Source organism: Curcuma longa, chromosome 4, assembly GCF_044706935.1.
Source record: "Curcuma longa cultivar G26 ecotype Majalengka, Jawa Barat chromosome 4, ITB_CL_G26_1.1, whole genome shotgun sequence".
Lineage (NCBI taxonomy): Eukaryota > Viridiplantae > Streptophyta > Magnoliopsida > Zingiberales > Zingiberaceae > Curcuma > Curcuma longa.
Genome location: NC_133864.1, coordinates 4,471,970 through 4,490,624, shown reverse-complemented (window position 1 = coordinate 4,490,624; position 18,655 = coordinate 4,471,970). Strand labels below are relative to the sequence as shown.

Sequence of the window (18,655 nt, the reverse complement as noted above, 5' to 3'; positions counted from 1 at the left end):
CTAGTATCTTAGCAATTACCTTGTAGAACATATTACAACAAGAGATGGGCCGATAATCTGAAACACCTTCCGCATGATTCGACTTTAGCACTAAGTATTTCAAGGAATGATTCCATTCTTTTAAAAATTTATCCCCTTGAAAAAATTTCAAAATTACAATCATGAAATCTGGATCTATTGTGTCCCATAAAAAAAAATTTATAGATCATTATTCATCCCTCCGGACCTATTGTGTCCCATGTTCATCCCTCCTTCCAGCGATGATAATCATTCTGCTACATCATCAATACGATCCTAACTCAATTTTAAATCGGGATCCGACTAAGTCATGGGCCTGGCTTGGACTCTACCGTCTCCGCCATGTCAAATCAGTCAAACAAAGACAATACAATTGAAGGACGTGGATAGCCTGGCTTAGACTCTGCCGTCTGCCGTTTCGTAAATATTCTTAATAAAAATATATAATTCATTTTGAAAAGTCTTTAAAAGCTGAATGTACCGTCCATATTTTACCTACAATTTGAATGTCATCCATATTTATTAATTATTCTTTTCGTATACTTCCTATAAAAATAAATAAATAATTATGGAAAAAAATTCGCCCCGCTTCTTTATTATGACGTTTAGAAAGTGATTTTAATTAATTTAAAATAATTTTGATAAATTAATAAATAATATTTTTAATTTTAATTAAATTGAAATAATTTATTTTAATATTTTATAATAATTTTAATACAATAGTGAATTTATTTTTCCCATATATATTTTATAAAATTAAATTAAGTTAAATTAATTTATTTTAATATATTATAATCTTATTCGGATAAGAACAATGGACAATTGAATTTAGTTTTTCCTGTTTTTTTTATCTCTGGGGTGGTCGGCCCGGTCCCATGAAAATTTCCCACCGACCACCAGGGTAAATCGGGAAGCGCATACGGTGGTCAATCCAGATGTCCAGTATCCTTTGATTGCGTTCCCTATTTGGAGGAAAATTCCTGCAAATACGTCATAGCTGAGGATTGAACCGCGAGTCCCTGACAATCCGGATGTCCTACCGTTATACTAATATCCCGGGGACGTTTTTCCTGTATTTTATTATAGAGCAATATTACGCTGTAAAAAATTGCAACAGAAAATTACAGCAAGACAGACACATGGGAGTGGGAGTGGGAGTGGAAGTGGGACAGTGGGTCTGTAGTCCTGCTGCACATTCCTACAGCGTAACATTGTCCCACTCCCACTTTCATAGATCTGTCCTGGTGGATCTGTCCTGTACAGTTTTCTGTTACAGTGTCCTACGGCGTAACATTGTTCTTTATTATAAAAGTACGAGTCAGTGTGAAATGCATGATAGTACTGTCTAGGAAAAAATATTAAATTATAATAAGAAATGTCCTTATTATATATTTGTGGCGCCTTATCTTCTCGTGGTTCCTGCACAGCACTCCTTTCCTTCCCGAAAATAGAAGCATGAGCAGCTCCATCGACATGAACAGATGGTCTCTCGCCGGGACGACTGCTCTGGTCACCGGAGGCTCCAAGGGAATCGGGTACTTCCTCGAATACTCCATCAAAAATTTTTTTATCTATTTTTACATTCTCATCGATCGAGCTTTAGGTATGCAATCGTCGAGGAGCTCGCCAAACTTGGATCGGCTGTGCACACTTGCGCCCGCAGCGAAGCAGATCTAGAGAAGTGCCTGCAGCAATGGCGCGGTTCGAATCTCAAAGTCACCGGATGTGTCTGCGACGTATCGTCCCCGATCGAGAGAGAGAAGCTCATGGCGACGGTGAAGTCCCAATTCGACGGGAAGCTCAACATTCTGGTATTAATTCCCCCTTTTCTTTCCTCCCCCTCCTAATTAAACCCTAAATCAAATCTTAATCTTCTTCGTTTTGCAGGTTAACAATGCAGGGACGGGGATCTACAAACCGATGGTGGAGCAAACCCTGGAGGATTTCAAGTTCGTGATCAGCACAAACCTGGAATCGGCGTTCCACTTAAGCCAACTCGCTTACCCTCTCCTTAGGGCTTCTGGAGGCGGCAGTATTGTGTTCGTCAGCTCCATCTGTGGCTTCATTGGCCAAGATAATCTGTCTGTGTATGCATCAACCAAAGGTACTTCTTGCACTTGTTGATTGAATTTGCTCGAATCATTTGGAAGATGAACTATTTCTTTCTTCTTTTTTTTTTCATTTGATTAGGAGCGATAAATCAACTGACGAGAAATCTTGCTTGTGAATGGGCCAAAGATAACATTAGAACAAACAGTGTAGCTCCAGGGTACATAAAAACACCACTCACTGAGCCTGTAAGTGAACACAGCTTCTTGTCACCCAGAAAAGAAAGGATTACCGGCGGAAAGAATTGATTTTAATTAGCTGATGAATATGAATTTGTTTGTTGTGGTAGTTGGTGCAAGACGAGGAATTTGTGGCGAGGGAGAATCATCGCGTGCCTCTCGGGCGTTGGGGGGAGCCGGAGGATGTGGCCGGCGTCGTCGCCTTCCTTTGCCTCCCTCCGTCTTGCTACGTGAACGGTCAGGTTGTCGTCGTCGACGGAGGTCGAATTGTGAACGGAAATCACTAAGTAGTTGCGGAGATGTCGAATAGTATGTTGTTTTGAATTATGTTCTTATGAAGATGTTGAATAATTAAGATGGTGTTTGGAATCATGTTCTTATGAAGATCGTGAATAAGATGATGTTGAACTCTTAATTTAAATTCTGAAAATTATATAAAAAGCCTTTTTACTATGACCTCTGTGAAAATAATTTAGAGTAAAAATTGGTGTTTCAAATGTTATATAGCCAAAATTGTTTTTGGATTTTTGTGAATACCTTGTTGAATTTTGTACGAGTGCATTATAAAAATATATAATCCAGCTGTTCAAATTTTGTCGATTAATTTGAAAATACATAATTTATTTTACTTGGATAAATTTAAATCATAATTTATTTATATTTAGAGGTTAATCTTTAAAATATTCATCAAGAGGATTTAAACTAGGATATTTTATTTATTTTCTTAAGTGTTTGATATTTTTATTTATTTTTTTATGTGTTTAGCCATTGCACTACAACCCGTGATGACTTTAAAAAAAAAAAAAATCTGTCACCGTCCCTTTAGAACGGATCCAATAAGTTTGGAAGGACATAAATATTGGTACACAAATAGAAGATATATAGTGGGGTGAATGACATGTTATGAATTTTTATAAAATTTAATTTTTAATTGTTATATATTTAAAAATATCATATGTCCATAGTCTACGCTATACCTTAGGGTCATACCATGACGACTTTAACGAGTATATTATAAATTGTAAATGTAACTACAATCCATATTCATGATATACCAAGATATTATAAGTAAAATCATTGAAAATAAATTGACTCATTTAATAAACCAACTAGAACCAAGTTATTAATGGTGAAGAATTGCAGATCTTTAAACTCTTATCAAATAGTATCCTTCTGGACTTTTGCTCAAAATATTGATAAAAATGACTTTTTGTCCAAATTTATTGATGAATTTAAAAGTTCAATTTTTTAAAAATATATAAAAATAAATTTAAAATGTTATTTAGAACGAATAATATTAATTTAATAAAATTATTAGATTTTTAAGATCCTTAATAATTTTTAATGAAAATATTTAATAAAATAATTAAAAATTTATTTTATTAGTTATTATTATTATTAGTTTATTGTTTTATAATTAGATATTAAAAATAGAAAAAATATTTTTAATTTTTGTACTTTTATTTTATTTTTTAATTTTTTTTATTGAAATGTTAAAATAAAAAATAAAAATGAATGAATTTAGAGGATTATCAATTTAACGATTCAATTTTTAAAAATGAATTCAAGTTCTTGATAATATAATTAAGTTTTAAATTATTTTAATTTTGATAGGTTTAAAAAAAGAGATATTTATATGCATCTGAATGAATTAGAAAATTAATTTTTTAAAATTATGATTCGATCGCAGGAGTATAACGGAAGTACGGAACAAGTGCGTCTTTTAGAAAATCTAAGAGTGAGCTACAACTTTTACAAATTCTATAATTTTAAGTATAAATTTTTGATAAATTATCGTTATTTACATATACATATTTGATCGAAATTATATAAAATAATGAAAAAAAAATCATTTGCACAGCCAACGACATTATTATTATATTAATTTTAATCAATTTCAAATAATTTTAATTAAATAAATTTAATTTATCTTAAACTTATTTATATTATGATCGTAAAGTCTATGAAAAATCCAAAAACTTATTATATTAATTCGCGCCTAATCTTATCCTCCTGTCTTTTGTCCTGCACGGCACTCCTCGTCTCTCTGCTCAATTTCTACACGAAGTTCTTTTCCGAATATAGAGAAGCATGAGCAGCGTGCAGGAGCACACTTCCATGGAGATAAACAGATGGTCTCTCGCCGGGACGACTGCTCTGATCACCGGAGATTCCAAGGGAATCGGGTACTTTCTCGAATAATACTCCATCCATCGATCGATCTCTTTCTATATATCTATTTCCACTCATCCATCAAGTTTTAGGTATGCGATCGTCGAGGAGCTCGCCAGACTTGGATCGGCGGTGCACACTTGCTCCCGCAACGAAGCAGATCTGAAGAATTGCCTGCAAAAATGGCGCGATTCCAAGCTCAAGGTCACCGCATCTGTCTGCGACGTATCGTCCCCAAGCGAGAGAGAGAGCTCATGCAGACGGTGAAGTCCCAATTCGACGGGAATGGTATTTAATTTCTCCACTTTTTGTTGGGTCCAAAAGGATGTCTGTATCTCCACAATAGCATGATATTGTCCACTTTGGGCCTAAGCCCTCATGGTTTTGTTCTTGGGCTCTCCCCAAAAGGCCTCACGTCAATGGAGATACTTTTCATCCTTTTAAACTCATGATCTTTTCCATGTGTTTTAGATGTGGGACTATGTTTGTACCCTTGCAACCCAACAATCCCCCCCCCCCTCAAACAAAGGACCACTGGAAGCTCCCCTACAATTTCTCATGGTCCGACTGTCATTTCTCATGGTCCGGCTGCCATGTCCTCATGGTCCGGCTGTCATGTCCCTCATGGTCCAAGCCTCCTCTACTTCCTTTATTTTTTTTTTCCCGAGGGTTCCCACATGGTTAGATTTAGATCATGGCTCATCCGGCGGTTAGTCCGGTGAAGAGCGACCTCGCTCTGATACCAATTGTTGGGTCCAAAAGGATGTCCGTATCTCCACAATGACATGATATTGTCCACTTTGGGCCTAAGCCCTCATGGTTTTGTTCTTGGGCTCTCCCCAAAAGGCCTCACGTCAATGGAGATACTTTTCATCCTTTTAAACCCATGATCTTTTCTATGTGTTTTAGATGTGGGACTATATTTGTACCCTTGCAACCCAACAATCACCGGCAGCACAAAGAGAGAAGGCAACGAAAAATAAAAAACAAAAGAGGGACAGTGGCTTCGACGAAACAATTATGCAGTGAATACTCTTCTACATGCCTACACCCCCTTTAAATACATCATAAACGATAAGAATAAACTCTATCAGATCCATAAAAATAGGATCGGCTAAGACTAATCCATAAAAATAGGAAAACTTGAGTAATAAGAAACTATCTAGAAGATAAAAACTTAACGACACGTGGATTCAACCTTATCATGTCCGGATTATTTTCTTATATTACTCCCCCTAATCCTGACATGGTTGTAAATCACGGACGCCGAGTAATTGTCGCATCGCAGCTAACTTCACTCCTGACAATGCTTTAGTTAATACATCGGCTCGCTGTTCTCCGGTATTAACGAACTCAACCACAATCTGTCTCTTTTCAACACATTCTCTGATAAAGTGAAATCTTGTATCTATATGCTTGCTTCGACCATGGAATACCGGATTCTTCATGAGAGCTATGGCAGATTTGTTGTCAACAAATAACGTTACCGGCTTTGGCTCTACACCGGTTAATTCGCTGGCAAGGCTCCTTAACCATAAAGCATGACAGGCCGCAGTTGTGGCTGCCATGAACTCTGCCTCACAAGATGAAAGCGCCACTGTCTTCTGCTTCTGTGAATTCCAGGATACCAAACTTTCATTAAAATAGAAAGTCATTCCACTTGTGCTTTTCCTTCCATCGAGATCGCCGGCTAAATCACTATCCGAGTAGCCAAATATACCAATATCCTGGGGTCCTTTTATGTAAACAAGTCCAAAATAGATTGTACCTTTTAAATACCTGAGAATTTGTTTGACCACCTTGTGATGCATGATTGTAGGTCTCTCCATGTATCTGCTCGTCATTCCGACAGAATATGACAGGTCCGGCCGTGTATGTAACAAATATCTCAGACACCCAATGATGCGCCTATACTCCGTGGCGTCAACTGGAGTCCCTTCCAAGTCCTTATGCAGCTGTGTCTTGGGTTCCATTGGATGCTTTGTGGCATTGCAGTCTGCCATCTTGAAATGAGATAGAATTTTCTTGGCATAAGCTGATTGTCTAAGTAAAATCTGACTCTTCTGTTGCTCCACTTCAATCCCTAGGTAGTAGGAGAGAAGACCCAAATCACTCATCTCAAATTCTGCCATCATTTGTTGTTTGAACTTGTTGATGTTTTCTGTGCTACTTCCTGTCACGATGAGATCGTCGACATATACTCCAACAAGTATACTTGCTTCTCCTTTACGTCTTGTATATACTGCATGTTCTTGCGTACATTTTTTGAAGCCAAGCTCTTCTAGACTCCTGTTCAGTCGCATGTTCCAGGCTCGTGGAGCTTGCCGCAGTCCATAGAGGGCCTTGGACAATCTGTACACCTTATCTTTCTGATTTGGTACCTCAAACCCTTCCGGTTGAGTGACATATATTTCTTCTTCTAACTCTCCGTTGAGAAATGCTGACTTCACATCTAGATGGTGTACCTCCCAGCTTTGATTTGCTGCAAGCGCAAGAATGACTCGAACAGTGTCAAGTCTAGCGACAGGTGCAAATACCTCTTCAAAGTCGATGCCGTGTCTTTGTACATAGCCTTTCGCCACTAACCTTGCTTTGTGCTTAATGACTTTCCCATCTGCATCTTTCTTCAGTTTGAACACCCACTTTAGGCCGATAGGTTTGTGGCCTAATGGGAGTTCAGTTAGGGTCCAGGTCTTGTTCATCTTGATAGATTTCAGTTCCTCCTCCATTGCTTTGTACCAGCAAGCCTCGGTTGCAGCCTCTTGGTAACATGTCGGCTCTTCAGACATCACCATCATCACCTCTTCATCAATACCAACCATTTCCTCAGTGTTGGCGTAGATATCGGCAAGGGACCTATAACGGACTGGTCCTTCATAAGACTCGGGTGTATTTGATTCCGAAGATGAGGTAGCTGCATGGGCGTTCGATGATGGTGTAGATGGACTTGACACTCTTGTCATGGGCACCACGCCTACTGGTGGTGGTGCGACATCTTCCACCCCTGCCTCAGCATCTGCTGCAACAATCGCCTCGTCGGAATAGGATGCATCCAACATAATAAACTCCGGTAAGTTTTCTTCATTGTTAGCACCTGCATTCCATGTCCATTCACAATTTTCTTGAAATATGACATCTCTACTTACTTGTAGCTTGCCACGCCTTGGATCAAATAGACGATGAGCTTTGCAGCCTTCCTCGACACCCAAGTATACCATGGGTGAACTTCTGTCGTCAAGTTTCTTAAGGTGAGGGGTTGTGTTTTTCACATATGCAACACAACCGAACACCCTCAAGTGAGCAAGATGTGGCTTCCTCCCCATCCAAGCTTCAAATGGGGTACGCTCTCCTAGCGCCTTGGTTGGGAGACGGTTTAGTAGATAGACAGCATGCCTAACCGCCTCCCCCCAGAACCTTGTCGGCATATGTGTACCCTTGAGGAGAGATCTTGCCATGGCCATCACGGTGCAATTACGGCGCTCCACAACACCATTCTGTTGGGGTGTGTAGGGAGCCGTGAGGTGCAGCTCAATAACTTCATTTTCACAGAACCGAGTGAACTCCGTGGATAGAAACTCGCCGCCTCTGTCTGTTCGAAGTGTTCTGATCTTCTTCCTTTTGGACCCAACACTTTTTTCCCTCCCTTTCTAAACCCTAAACCAAATCTTAATCTTCTTCCTTTTGCAGGTTAACAGTGCAGGGACGGCGATCTTCAAACCGGCCATAGAGCAAACCATGCATGGAGGATTTCAAGCTCTTGATAAGATTAATTGGGATCATTTACCAAAAGTTTTAAAATGCAGATAGGATTTGGTCTCCGCCCTCGACTTCTGTTGCCACTGTCTGATCCGGATATCTTGACCTTATAGAGTTTTTCGATTAACTGTAACTGTTTAGTCAGCGTTGCTACATTTGGTGTTAAGTTATTTCATATCGAGGTTGTTCAAATTGTCAGATTTAGCAAACACATTACTTAGTGTATGGTTGCACTGATGAATGAATTTTGGCATTGCCTGGGCGTGCCTCCTGGTTAAGTAGTGCAAGGGTTTCAAGACACCCAGTGAGCAAACGTCTCTGATGAAGGTTTTCGATGATAATGAAAGCTTTAGGAAATTAAAGTTGAGAATATCGAAAAGAGTTAGAAGGGAAATCAAAGTGGACTTTGATGAAATTCCTCCGACGCTCAAGTCAAGCCTCGACAATGAAAAGAAGAAAGTGAAAAAGAAAGTATGCTAATAGAAGAAAAATATTTTGTGAGCGTACTTATGGTCACGTGTATGGGTACCTTTTTATATGATCTTAGGAGAGTGAGAAACGTCTTCATTGGGCACTCCGCGAACTTTCCGTGCGCCTAATTTGCCTATGTTCTGAGAACTTGTTTACGCCATGTCTCCCACTTGTCTGTCCATTTAACTGAGTCTCCCATCGAACTTAGCTTAGGTTAGACTATGGTTGTGTGACCCCATCTTTCGGTATGTTGGCCTAATCTAGGCTCAGTCTTAACCCCGACTAGCTTGATTCAAGCTTGGTCGTGAGTTGGGCTGACTTGAGTATAGCTTGGTCTTGAATCAGATTGATTTGTGTTAGTACGTACCTCAGTGTAATTTTAATATGTGGTCAAATAAGTCTGAAATTAAGTCAGAGTTATATTTCATGTGTGTATCTAAGTGTACAAGGACTTAGGATAACACACATGTTTCAAATGGCAAATCTTAGCATAAGCGCAAGCAAGCGAGAAAGATGACACGGGAAAAGAGTCGACGGACTCAGTGCATCCAAAGTATAAGGAGTTGTGGAAGAGTACTCCGACAGAATGAGAAGGACACATGGGAGCGAGTTGGAAAGGCTCAGTGAATCTGAGGGATGATAATCAGAAGGAAGACTAAGCAAGACGACTAAGGTAGAACGATGGAGGAAAATGGTCAAACTTGGGTTGACCATTCCAGGCGCTTAGAGTTGTTCTAGGCGCTTGGACTCCAAGTGCCCGAATCAATTCCAAGTGCCCAGATACCCATTTTAGGTCAGTACGATCCATTGTTAAATGGATGAGGGTGATGTCCACGTTAGCAAGTTCCATGCGCCTGGATTCCTTTAAGGCGCCTGAAAGACCCAAAGCCGTTATATGGACTGTTGCCAAGTGGATAAGGTTTCGATGACTCCAAGCACCCGGAAGCCTTCTAGGCGTCCGAAAGTGTTAAGTTAGTACAACGGTCAAATCGAGATGAAGACTATAAATAGATTGAAGCTCGAAGAAGAAATGAATACACACTCAATTTTCATTCTCGTTTAGTTTGTGTTTATAGTTTTACGCTCAACCATAGTATAAAATTTCTCCGCCTCCGGATCATTTCCGATGAGAATATTTTAGTTGAGCTTTCATAGTTCTTGGACTAACAACCTAACAGTTGTAACCAACTAAATTTGTGTCTCATAATAGTTTTATGTTATATTTGTGTTTTTAATTGATGTGTGTCCTTGCTAAAACGTTAGCAAGAGAAATCGACGAGCTTTTGATTTGCAGGTTGTTATTCACCCCTCCCCTCCAGCGATCAGAACTGTAGGATCGGGTTGGACTGACTAGAGGGGATGAATAAACGGTTTAATAGAATCACACTTGTCTTAAAAAAACTTGGTTGTAACTGGATTGTTGCTTCCAAGGCGGTTAGCACTCAATAAAAACTCCTTTAAGCAGAGAAACCTTTACAATTGTAGCACATAGACTTAGAGAATAAAATATAAAGTAATTGATATCCTAACTCTAAAATTCTAAGTCTATTTATAGCCCAAGAGAATAGATCTAGATCATTGATCGTAGATGAACTTTCTCTTGGTCGTTGATCCGTTGATGCGATCCTAACCGTTGATCAGAGATAGGCTTGATCGTAGCCGTTGAGTAAATAAGGATAAATTTTATCTTTAATAAAAGATAAAGAGAATTATTCTTAATAAAAAATAAGCATTTATCTTTAAAAGATAAATCTTACTATTTTTTCTTCTTCTTTTTTTTCAAGTGCCACGTCCAAACGGTCCAAGTCTAAATCTTCTTCTCTAGTCAAAGTCAATAGTTTGACTTTTGTTGACTTTTTGTAGAATCTTTGAATAGTGGATCGTGAATTTTTGTAAGATTCAACCCTAACTATTACATTAGAAATATTATATGTCCATTGCCTACGCTATACTTTGGTGGCAAACTCATGACGACTTTAATGAGTGTATTGTAAATTGTAAATGTAATTACAATCCATATTGATGATATACCAAGAGATTATAAGTAAAATCATTGAAAATAAAGTTATTAATAGTATCCTTCTGGACTTTTGCTCAAAATATTGATAAAAATGACTTTTGGTCCAAATTTATTGATGAATTTAAAAGTTTAATTTTTAAAAAATATATAAAAATAAATTAAAAATGTTATTTTGAACGAATAATATTAATTTAATAAAAATTTTAGATTTTTAAGATCCTTAATAATTTTTAATGAAAATCTTTAATAAAATAATTAAAATTTTATTTTATTAGTTATTATTATTATTTTTATTCTTTTATAATTAGATATTAAAAAATAGAAAAAAATATTTTTAATTTTTGTACTTTTTAATTTTTTTAATTTTTATTAAAATGTTAAAATAAAGAATAAAAATGAATGAATTTAGAGGATTATCAATTTAACGATTAAATTAAAAAAAATGAATTCAAGTTCTTGATAATCTAATTAAGTTTTTAATTATTTTAATCTTGATAGGTTTAAAAAATGAGATATTTATATGCATCTGAATGAATTAGAAAATTAATTTTTAAAATTGTGATTCGATCGCAGAAGGAGTATAACGGAACAAGTGCGTCTTCTAGAAATTCTAAGAGTGAGCTACAACTTTTACAAATTCTATAATTTTAAGTATAGTTTTTGATAAATTATCGTTATTATTTTTACATATACATATTTGATTGAAATTATATAAAATATTGGAAAAAAACATTTGCACGGCCAACGACATTATTATTATATTAATTTTAATCAATTTGAAATAATTTTAATTAAATAAATTTAATTTATCTTAAACTTACTAAATTATGATCGCAAAGTCTTGAAAAATCCAAAATTTTATTATAATAATGCGCGCCTAATCTTATCCTCCTGTCTTTTGTCTTTTGTCTTTTGTCCTGCACGGCACTCCTCGTCTCTCTGGCCTCTGCTCAATTTCAACACGAAGTTCCTTTCCGAATATAGAGAAGCATGAGCAGCGTGCAGGAACACACTCCCATGGAGATAAACAGATGGTCTCTCGCCGGGACGACTGCTCTGGTCACCGGAGGTTCCAAGGGAATCGGGTACTTTCTCGAATAATTAATACTCCATCCATCGATCTATCTCTTTCTATATATCTATTTCCACTCATCCATCAAGTTTTAGGTATGCGATCGTCGAGGAGCTCGCCAGACTTGGATCGGCGGTGCACACTTGCTCCCGCAACGAAGCAGATCTGAAGAATTGCCTGCAAAAATGGCGCGATTCCAAGCTCAAGGTCACCGCATCTGTCTGCGACGTATCGTCCCCGAGCGAGAGAGAGAAGCTCATGGAGACGGTGAAGTCCCAATTCGACGGGAAGCTCAACATTTTGGTATTTAATTTCTCCCCTTTTTTCCCTCCCTTTCTAAACCCTAAACCAAATCTTAATCTTCTTCCTTTTGCAGGTTAACAATGCAGGGACGGCGATCTTCAAACCAGCCATAGAGCAAACCATGGAGGATTTCAAGCTCTTGATAAGCACGAACCTGGAATCGGCGTTCCACTTGAGCCAACTTGCTTACCCTCTCCTTAGGGCTTGTGGAGGAGGCAGTATTGTGTTCATCAGCTCCATCTCTGGCTTCATTGCTTGGGATAATCTGGTTGTGTATGCATCGACCAAAGGTATTTCTTGCATATTGTTCATTGAATTATTTGCTCGAATCATTTGCAAGATGAACTATTCGCTTCGATCTTCTTCTTCTTTTCTCTCTCTCTCTCTTTTTTTTCATTTGATAATGTCAGGAGCAATGAATCAACTCGCGAGAAATCTTGCATGTGAATGGGCCAAAGATAACATTAGAACAAACTGTGTAGCTCCAGGGCCCATAAGAACACCACTCGTTGACTTTGTAAGCGAATACAACTTTTGTTATTTAGAAAAAAAATGATTACCGACGAAAAAATTGATTTTGGCTGATGAATATGAATTTGTTTGTTGTGGTAGTTGGTGCAAGACGAGGATTTATTGGCGGGGGAGAAACATCGCGTGCCTCTCGGGCGTTTGGGGGAACCGGAGGATGTGGCTGGCGTCGTGGCCTTCCTTTGCCTCCCTCCGTCTTGCTACGTGAACGGTCAGGTCATCGTCGTCGACGGAGGTCGAATTGTGAACGGAAATCACTAAGTAGCTATATATGGAGATCGTTGAATAAGGTGGGTGTTTGGAATCACGTTCTTATGAAGATGGTTGAATGGTGTTGTACTACTCTCCATTTAGGTTTTTGTGTAGAGAATTATATTCAAAGTCTTATCATTATGACCTCTTGTGAAATAAATAATACCCTTCTAAATTATGATCACGCAGAAGTAACATGCTAAAATTGATGATCCCATTCTCTTGTCAAATAATAATTTTTTTTATCTAGAATGATAAAAAAAAAGTAATATTGTAGGATAGATGATGCCATTTGAACTCTCTCTTGTCAAATAATATACTTTTGGATTATTATTATCATTAATCAATAAAATAGTGATAAGACAAAGAAGTAAGGGCAAAAATCAAGATGATGATGTGTCTTTTTTAACCACATTTGAATCTTATAATATAGCACAGATCATGGAACGATGATTCATGGTGGGTAGAATTGGCCATTCACGAGTATGCTGTTTTCTTCAAAAGCATATTAGACGATAGGATTGAGTATTCGATTAAAATCAAATCGAATTAAATTAATCGAAATCGAATCGAATTATTTTAAAATAATTGAACTAATCAAATTTTTAAATAAAAATTAAATAAATCGAACCGATAAAATATCAATTAATTCGATTTTCAACCGAATTAACTTATATAATTAATTTTTTTAAAATATTATAAAGAATTTATTAATTAGTTAGAGATTTATAAATTAATTTATTTATTTAGAAATTTAGAAATTATTTTTTATTTTAATTAATTAAGTTTATTTGATTCAATCGAATAAGAAATTTTAAAATTAAAATCAAACTAAATTAATCAATTTTTTTTAAAAATTAAAATTTTGAAATAATCGAATCGAATTTTTATATTCGATCGATTTATTCAATTTAATTAAATTTTTACTCATTCCTACTTAATTGTGACCTTTTGCTAACTCTCTCATATAGGAGAGCTCCTTCTCCAGCAAAATATGGAATCCGTCGTCTTAGCGGTCCTATACGATCGGCTCCACGACCATCTATGAGGAGGTAAATCGGAAAGTTACAGTTGACCACGTACGACGGAGGAGGATATTACCTCGGCTTCATCGAGATTCGACTTTTGCCCACTTTAGAAACTCTGCTCTATTATAACTAACTCAATTATATTCCAAAAGAAAACGAGCTCCTACTAAATATACGTATAATGTCACATCTCACTGAAACCATGATTTTATGCCTGTTGTAGCTAGTTTTAGAAAACTCAAAACTATTCTTTTTCTTTACCTGCAGACATGTGAACCAACAATTTTCCCACCATTGCAAGCAATAATTAACGAATTAAGAAAGAATTTCTAATCGAGGTGGATGATCGTTCAACTTGTTTCTTTAATCTTTACAGACAGATATAAGATCCTTTCGAGCGAATGGGAAATGTTGCTGGAACAGTCCGCTGGGTTAAACTCCTTGCTCTCGCTTTTAACTCGGCCTTTCTTTGCTTCTAAGCTTCGTGAGCAGCAATAATCATCAGCGAATTACGTACAATACGAGGAGCCATTATCGTATTGACATTGGGATCATCATTAATTTACCAATAGTTTTAAAATGCAGATAGGATTTAATTTGGTCTCCGCCCTCCACTTCTGTTGCCACTGTCTGATCCACATATCTTGATCTTATAGAGTTTTTCGATTAACTGTAACTGCTTAATTAGTTAGCGTTGCCGCATTTGGTGTTAGGTTATTTCATATGGAGGTTCTTCAAATTGTCAGATTTAGCAAACACATTACTTAGCGTATGGTTGCACTGATGAATGAATTTTGGCATTGCCAGGGCGTGCCTCCTGGTCGGCCTAGGTTCGATGCTTATTGATCTGGCACTGTGTGACTCGATAAGAGTTAATTAAGGCTGAGCTTAACCAGGCTGAATTGAGGTCTAGCGAGTTCGGGTTGTGTATGACTTATCTTCACATTTGATCAGTGAATGAACCAAACGGAGGTCAATTTGGTCTCTAAGCTAAGCTGGCTTTTTTATCTTATAAATTAAAATTATTTTTTAAATTTTTTCCTGAATTGAATTCGTTATATTATTAAATGATATTTAATTTATGTGCTCATAAATTTCTTTAGAAAAATAAAGTTTTTTTTTATTTTTACTAAATAATCATGTTCCAGTTGAGATCCCGGGATAGGCCGACATCTTGGAACATCGTAGCATAGTATTCTCAATAAGTCATACATGAGTCGGGTCGACTCCTATTTAGTTAGTTTTTGTCATTCTTGATAGGTTGAGCAGTGCCAAGGTTTAAAGTGGGGTTGTGATTTGAGTTGAGCTCGGTCTTGAATTGGACTGATTTGATCGAGCTCAATTTTAAATCGGGAGCCGATTCTATATTGACTAAGTCACAGGCCTGTCTCGAGTTCTGCGATCTCCGCCCTATCAAATAACTCAAACGCGTGGATATAGCCCGTGATTCGTAAATATTGTTAATAAAAAAAATATAATCCATTTTGAACCTTTGAAATTAAATGATTGTCTCTTTTTTTCTTCAACAAAAGGTGGAATCTATCACTCTAGCAACTCCCATACGGTCGATTCACGATTTTCTATGAGGAAGTAAATCGAGAAGCTGCAGTTGACCACGACGAAGGAGGGCATTGCCGAGGCCGAGATTCAATCCTTCCCACTTCAACAACTCGATCTATTCCATTGTAACCAACTCAACTATATCTCGGGGACAAATGACTGCCACTTTTTTTTTTTACAAAAGGTGGAATCTGTTACCTCAACGGCTCCACACGGTTGGTCCCACGATCATTTATGAGGAGATAAATCGAAAAGTTACAGTTGACTATGATGAAAAAGAATATTATTTTAACTTCAGAAATCAAAATGACTGCCACTTTTGAATTGCAATGACAAGCTTCAAATTTAATACCTACAGTTGAATGGATCGTCCATTTACCTACCGCAATTTAAATATCATTCATATTTATTAATTATTCTTTTTGTATACTTCCTATAAAAAAAAATTATGGAAAAAGAATCACAAATAGGTATAACAATTATGACGTTGTTACATTTATACAGTGATTTTAATTAATTTAAAATAATTTTGATAAATTAATAAATAATATTTTAATTAAATTGAATTAATTAATTTTAATATTTTATAATAATTTTAATACAATAGTGAATTTATTTTAAATTTCCATATATATTTTATAAAATTAAATTAAGTTAAAATAAATTAAATTAAATTAAATAGTACGCATGCAAACTCGTGTCCAATATATTAAATTATAATAAGAAATGTCCTTATTATATATATATGTACGCCTGATCTTCTCGTCATTTCTGTTCAGCAGTCCTCTCTTCTCATTCTCATCGGGAAGTTCCTTTCTGAAAATAGAAGCATGAGCAGCTCCATTGACACCAACAGATGGTCTCTCGCCGGGATGACTGCTCTGGTCACCGGAGGCTCCAAGGGAATCGGGTACTTCCTCGAATACTTCATCTCCTTCTATCTATTTCTACTCATCGATCAAGCTTAATTTAGGTATGCGATAGTCGAGGAGCTCGCCAGACTCGGATCGGCGGTGCACACTTGCGCCCGCAGCGAAGCAGATCTAGAGAAGTGCCTGCAGCAATGGCGCGATTCCAAGCTCAAAGTCACCGGATCTGTCTGCGACGTTTCGTCCCCGAGCGAGAGAGAAAACTCATGGCGACGGTGAAGTCCCAATTCGACGGGAAACTCAACATTCTGGTATTTCCCTCTTTTTTTTTTATCTCTCCTTCTAAAAACCCTGAATCAAATCTTAATCTTCTTCGTTTTGCAGGTTAACAATGCAGGGACGGCGGTCTTCAAACCGACGGTAGAGCAAACCCTGGAGGATTTCAAGTTCTTGATCAGCACAAACTTGGAATCGGCGTTCCACTTCAGCCAACTCGCTTATCCTCTCCTTAGGGCTTGTGGAGGAGGCAGTATTGTGTTCATCACCTCCATCTCTGGCTTCATTGCGTATGATGATATGTCCGTGTATGGATCGACTAAAGGTACTCCTTATATTGTTAATTCATTGAATTTTGCTTGAATCAATTGGAAGATGAACTGGTTACTTCGATCTTCTTTCTTCTTCTTCTTCTTCTTCTCTCTCTCTCTTTTCATTTGATTAGGAGCCATGAATCAACTGACGAGAAATCTTGCTTGTGAATGGGCCAAAGATAACATTAGAACAAACAGTGTAGCTCCAGGGTACATAAGAACGCCACTCATTGATTCTGTAAGTGAACACTACTAGCTTCTTGTTATCTAGAAAAAAAAATTACCGGCGAAAGAAAATAAAATTATATTGGCTGATGAATATGGATTTATTTGTTGTGGCAGTTGGTGCAAGACGAGGAATTTGTGGCGAGGGAGAATCATCGCGTACCTCTCGGGCGTTTGGGGGAGCCGGAGGATGTGGCCGGCGTAGTGGCCTTCCTTTGCCTCCCTCCGTCTTGCTACGTGAATGGTCAGGTCATCGTCGTCGATGGAGGTCGAATTGTGAACGGAAATCACTAAGTAGCTATGGAGATCTTTGAATAAGGTGGGGGTGTTGAGAACTATGTTCTTACGAAGATCTCGAATAAGATGGTGTTGAACTCTTGTACGGAGAATTATATTGAAGGTCTTATCACTATGACGATAATTTAGGGTACAAATTGGTGTTCCAAATGTTACGGAGCCAACTTTTTTTTTAGTTTTCGGTCAGTAAAAAAAATTTAATTTAAAAATGAATTTAACAATAAATTTTATAAATAAACTGGCCATAAAAAAATTTTGCGATCATAATCACACGGTGAATAAATTTTCATGGCTATTAAGTCATCGTTAAATTCTATAATAAAATTTAAAATTTTGTCATAATATTTTGTGACAAAATAAGTATTCATCGCCGAATTCGTCGTGAATTGACGATGGACTCAGATTCCTTATCAATTGACGATGAATTCTTGACGACGAATTTGATGACAAATTTGTAGTTTCATCATTAATTAACGATACATAATAATTTACGATATATTTGCGATGAAAATGATTTCGTTGTAAAATTCATCATAAAATATAAATTTTTTTTCAACCATCCTGTTCATTTTTTAATTTTCTCATATATACAAATAATGGATCGGATCATCCAAATTTTACAAACAACCTATTTAACACAATAACTTACCTATTCATGTAACACAATTTAATTCATACATATCATATATACATATCAAAATAACAAAATCCATATCAAGCATCCTTCAAGTCATGATACAAAATCCATATCGTGGGCAAAGGTCGAATCTCAACGAAGCCGAGGCAATGCCCTCCTCGTAATGGTGAACTGTAGCTATCCGATTTACCTCCTCACAGATGATCGTAGGATCAACTGTGTGAAGCCACTAGGTGACAGATTCTACCTTTTGTTGAAATGATACAAAATCCTTATCAAACCTTCATCCAAGTCATGCTACAAAATTCAAGACAACATCCATATATCAAATATTCCTTCAAGTCATAAATACAAAATCCATATCAAACAATCCTTCAAGTCATGATACAAAATCCAAATGACAAAACACATATCAATAAATCACCAAGTAATGATATCCAAATGACAAAATCCATATCAATAAGTCTTAGACGAGAGAAAGTTATAAAATTAATGTCGTCGTCTTTTGCCTTGGGAGACACTGCAGCCTTCTACTTCTATATATCTTTCTTCTTGCATAAGAAAACATA

The 18,655-nt window shown here is 36.8% G+C and overlaps 3 protein-coding genes and 1 pseudogene across 6 annotated transcripts in view; all 4 read left to right on the top strand.

The window, feature by feature from the left end:
• LOC141826211 (tropinone reductase-like) overlaps positions 1-4,776 on the top strand; it is a 46,185-nt gene extending 41,409 nt beyond the window's left edge. The window contains exons 1-2 of one of the 2 annotated variants that reach the window (XR_012601626.1): positions 4,398-4,492; positions 4,571-4,776. The gene's annotated coding sequence lies outside the window, so the exon portion shown is untranslated. Of the gene's footprint in view, positions 1-4,397; positions 4,493-4,570 lie in introns of those variants that run through there. The other variant, XR_012601627.1, reaches the window with a different exon arrangement.
• On the top strand, positions 1,444-2,662 carry LOC141826208 (noroxomaritidine/norcraugsodine reductase-like). 2 transcript variants are annotated; one of them, XM_074713453.1, is made up of 5 exons: positions 1,444-1,553; positions 1,622-1,829; positions 1,906-2,122; positions 2,209-2,315; positions 2,417-2,662. In XM_074713453.1, exons 1-5 carry the CDS (start codon positions 1,474-1,476, stop codon positions 2,591-2,593), a joined length of 789 nt encoding a protein of 262 aa, XP_074569554.1. In that variant the 5' UTR covers positions 1,444-1,473; the 3' UTR covers positions 2,594-2,662. The 2 variants fall into 2 exon arrangements, with proteins under 2 accessions (XP_074569554.1, XP_074569555.1); XM_074713454.1 differs by having other exon boundaries at positions 2,209-2,287; positions 2,417-2,626.
• A 6,873-nt stretch (positions 4,777-11,649) lies between the features above and the next one.
• On the top strand, positions 11,650-13,058 carry LOC141826206 (noroxomaritidine/norcraugsodine reductase-like). 2 transcript variants are annotated; one of them, XM_074713452.1, is made up of 5 exons: positions 11,650-11,810; positions 11,893-12,100; positions 12,174-12,390; positions 12,511-12,617; positions 12,723-13,058. In XM_074713452.1, the coding sequence occupies exons 1-5, from the start codon at positions 11,716-11,718 to the stop codon at positions 12,834-12,836; spliced, it is 741 nt and encodes a 246-aa protein (XP_074569553.1). In that variant the 5' UTR covers positions 11,650-11,715; the 3' UTR covers positions 12,837-13,058. The 2 variants fall into 2 exon arrangements, with proteins under 2 accessions (XP_074569553.1, XP_074569552.1); XM_074713451.1 differs by having other exon boundaries at positions 12,713-13,058.
• Positions 13,059-16,250: 3,192 nt separating this feature from the next.
• On the top strand, positions 16,251-17,599 carry LOC141826209 (noroxomaritidine/norcraugsodine reductase-like; annotated as a pseudogene).
• The last annotated feature ends 1,056 nt before the right edge of the window (positions 17,600-18,655 follow it).

Coding starts and splice junctions, on each gene's coding strand:
- LOC141826208 (XM_074713453.1), top strand. CDS start 1,474: ATGAGCAGCTCCATCGACATGAACAGATGGTCTCTCGCCGGGACGACT. Junction 1,554..1,621: donor GGAGGCTCCAAGGGAATCGG/GTACTTCCTCGA, acceptor ATCGAGCTTTAG/GTATGCAATCGTCGAGGAGC. Junction 2,123..2,208: donor TGTGTATGCATCAACCAAAG/GTACTTCTTGCA, acceptor TCATTTGATTAG/GAGCGATAAATCAACTGACG.
- LOC141826206 (XM_074713451.1), top strand. CDS start 11,716: ATGAGCAGCGTGCAGGAACACACTCCCATGGAGATAAACAGATGGTCT. Junction 12,101..12,173: donor ACGGGAAGCTCAACATTTTG/GTATTTAATTTC, acceptor TTCCTTTTGCAG/GTTAACAATGCAGGGACGGC. Junction 12,391..12,510: donor TGTGTATGCATCGACCAAAG/GTATTTCTTGCA, acceptor TGATAATGTCAG/GAGCAATGAATCAACTCGCG.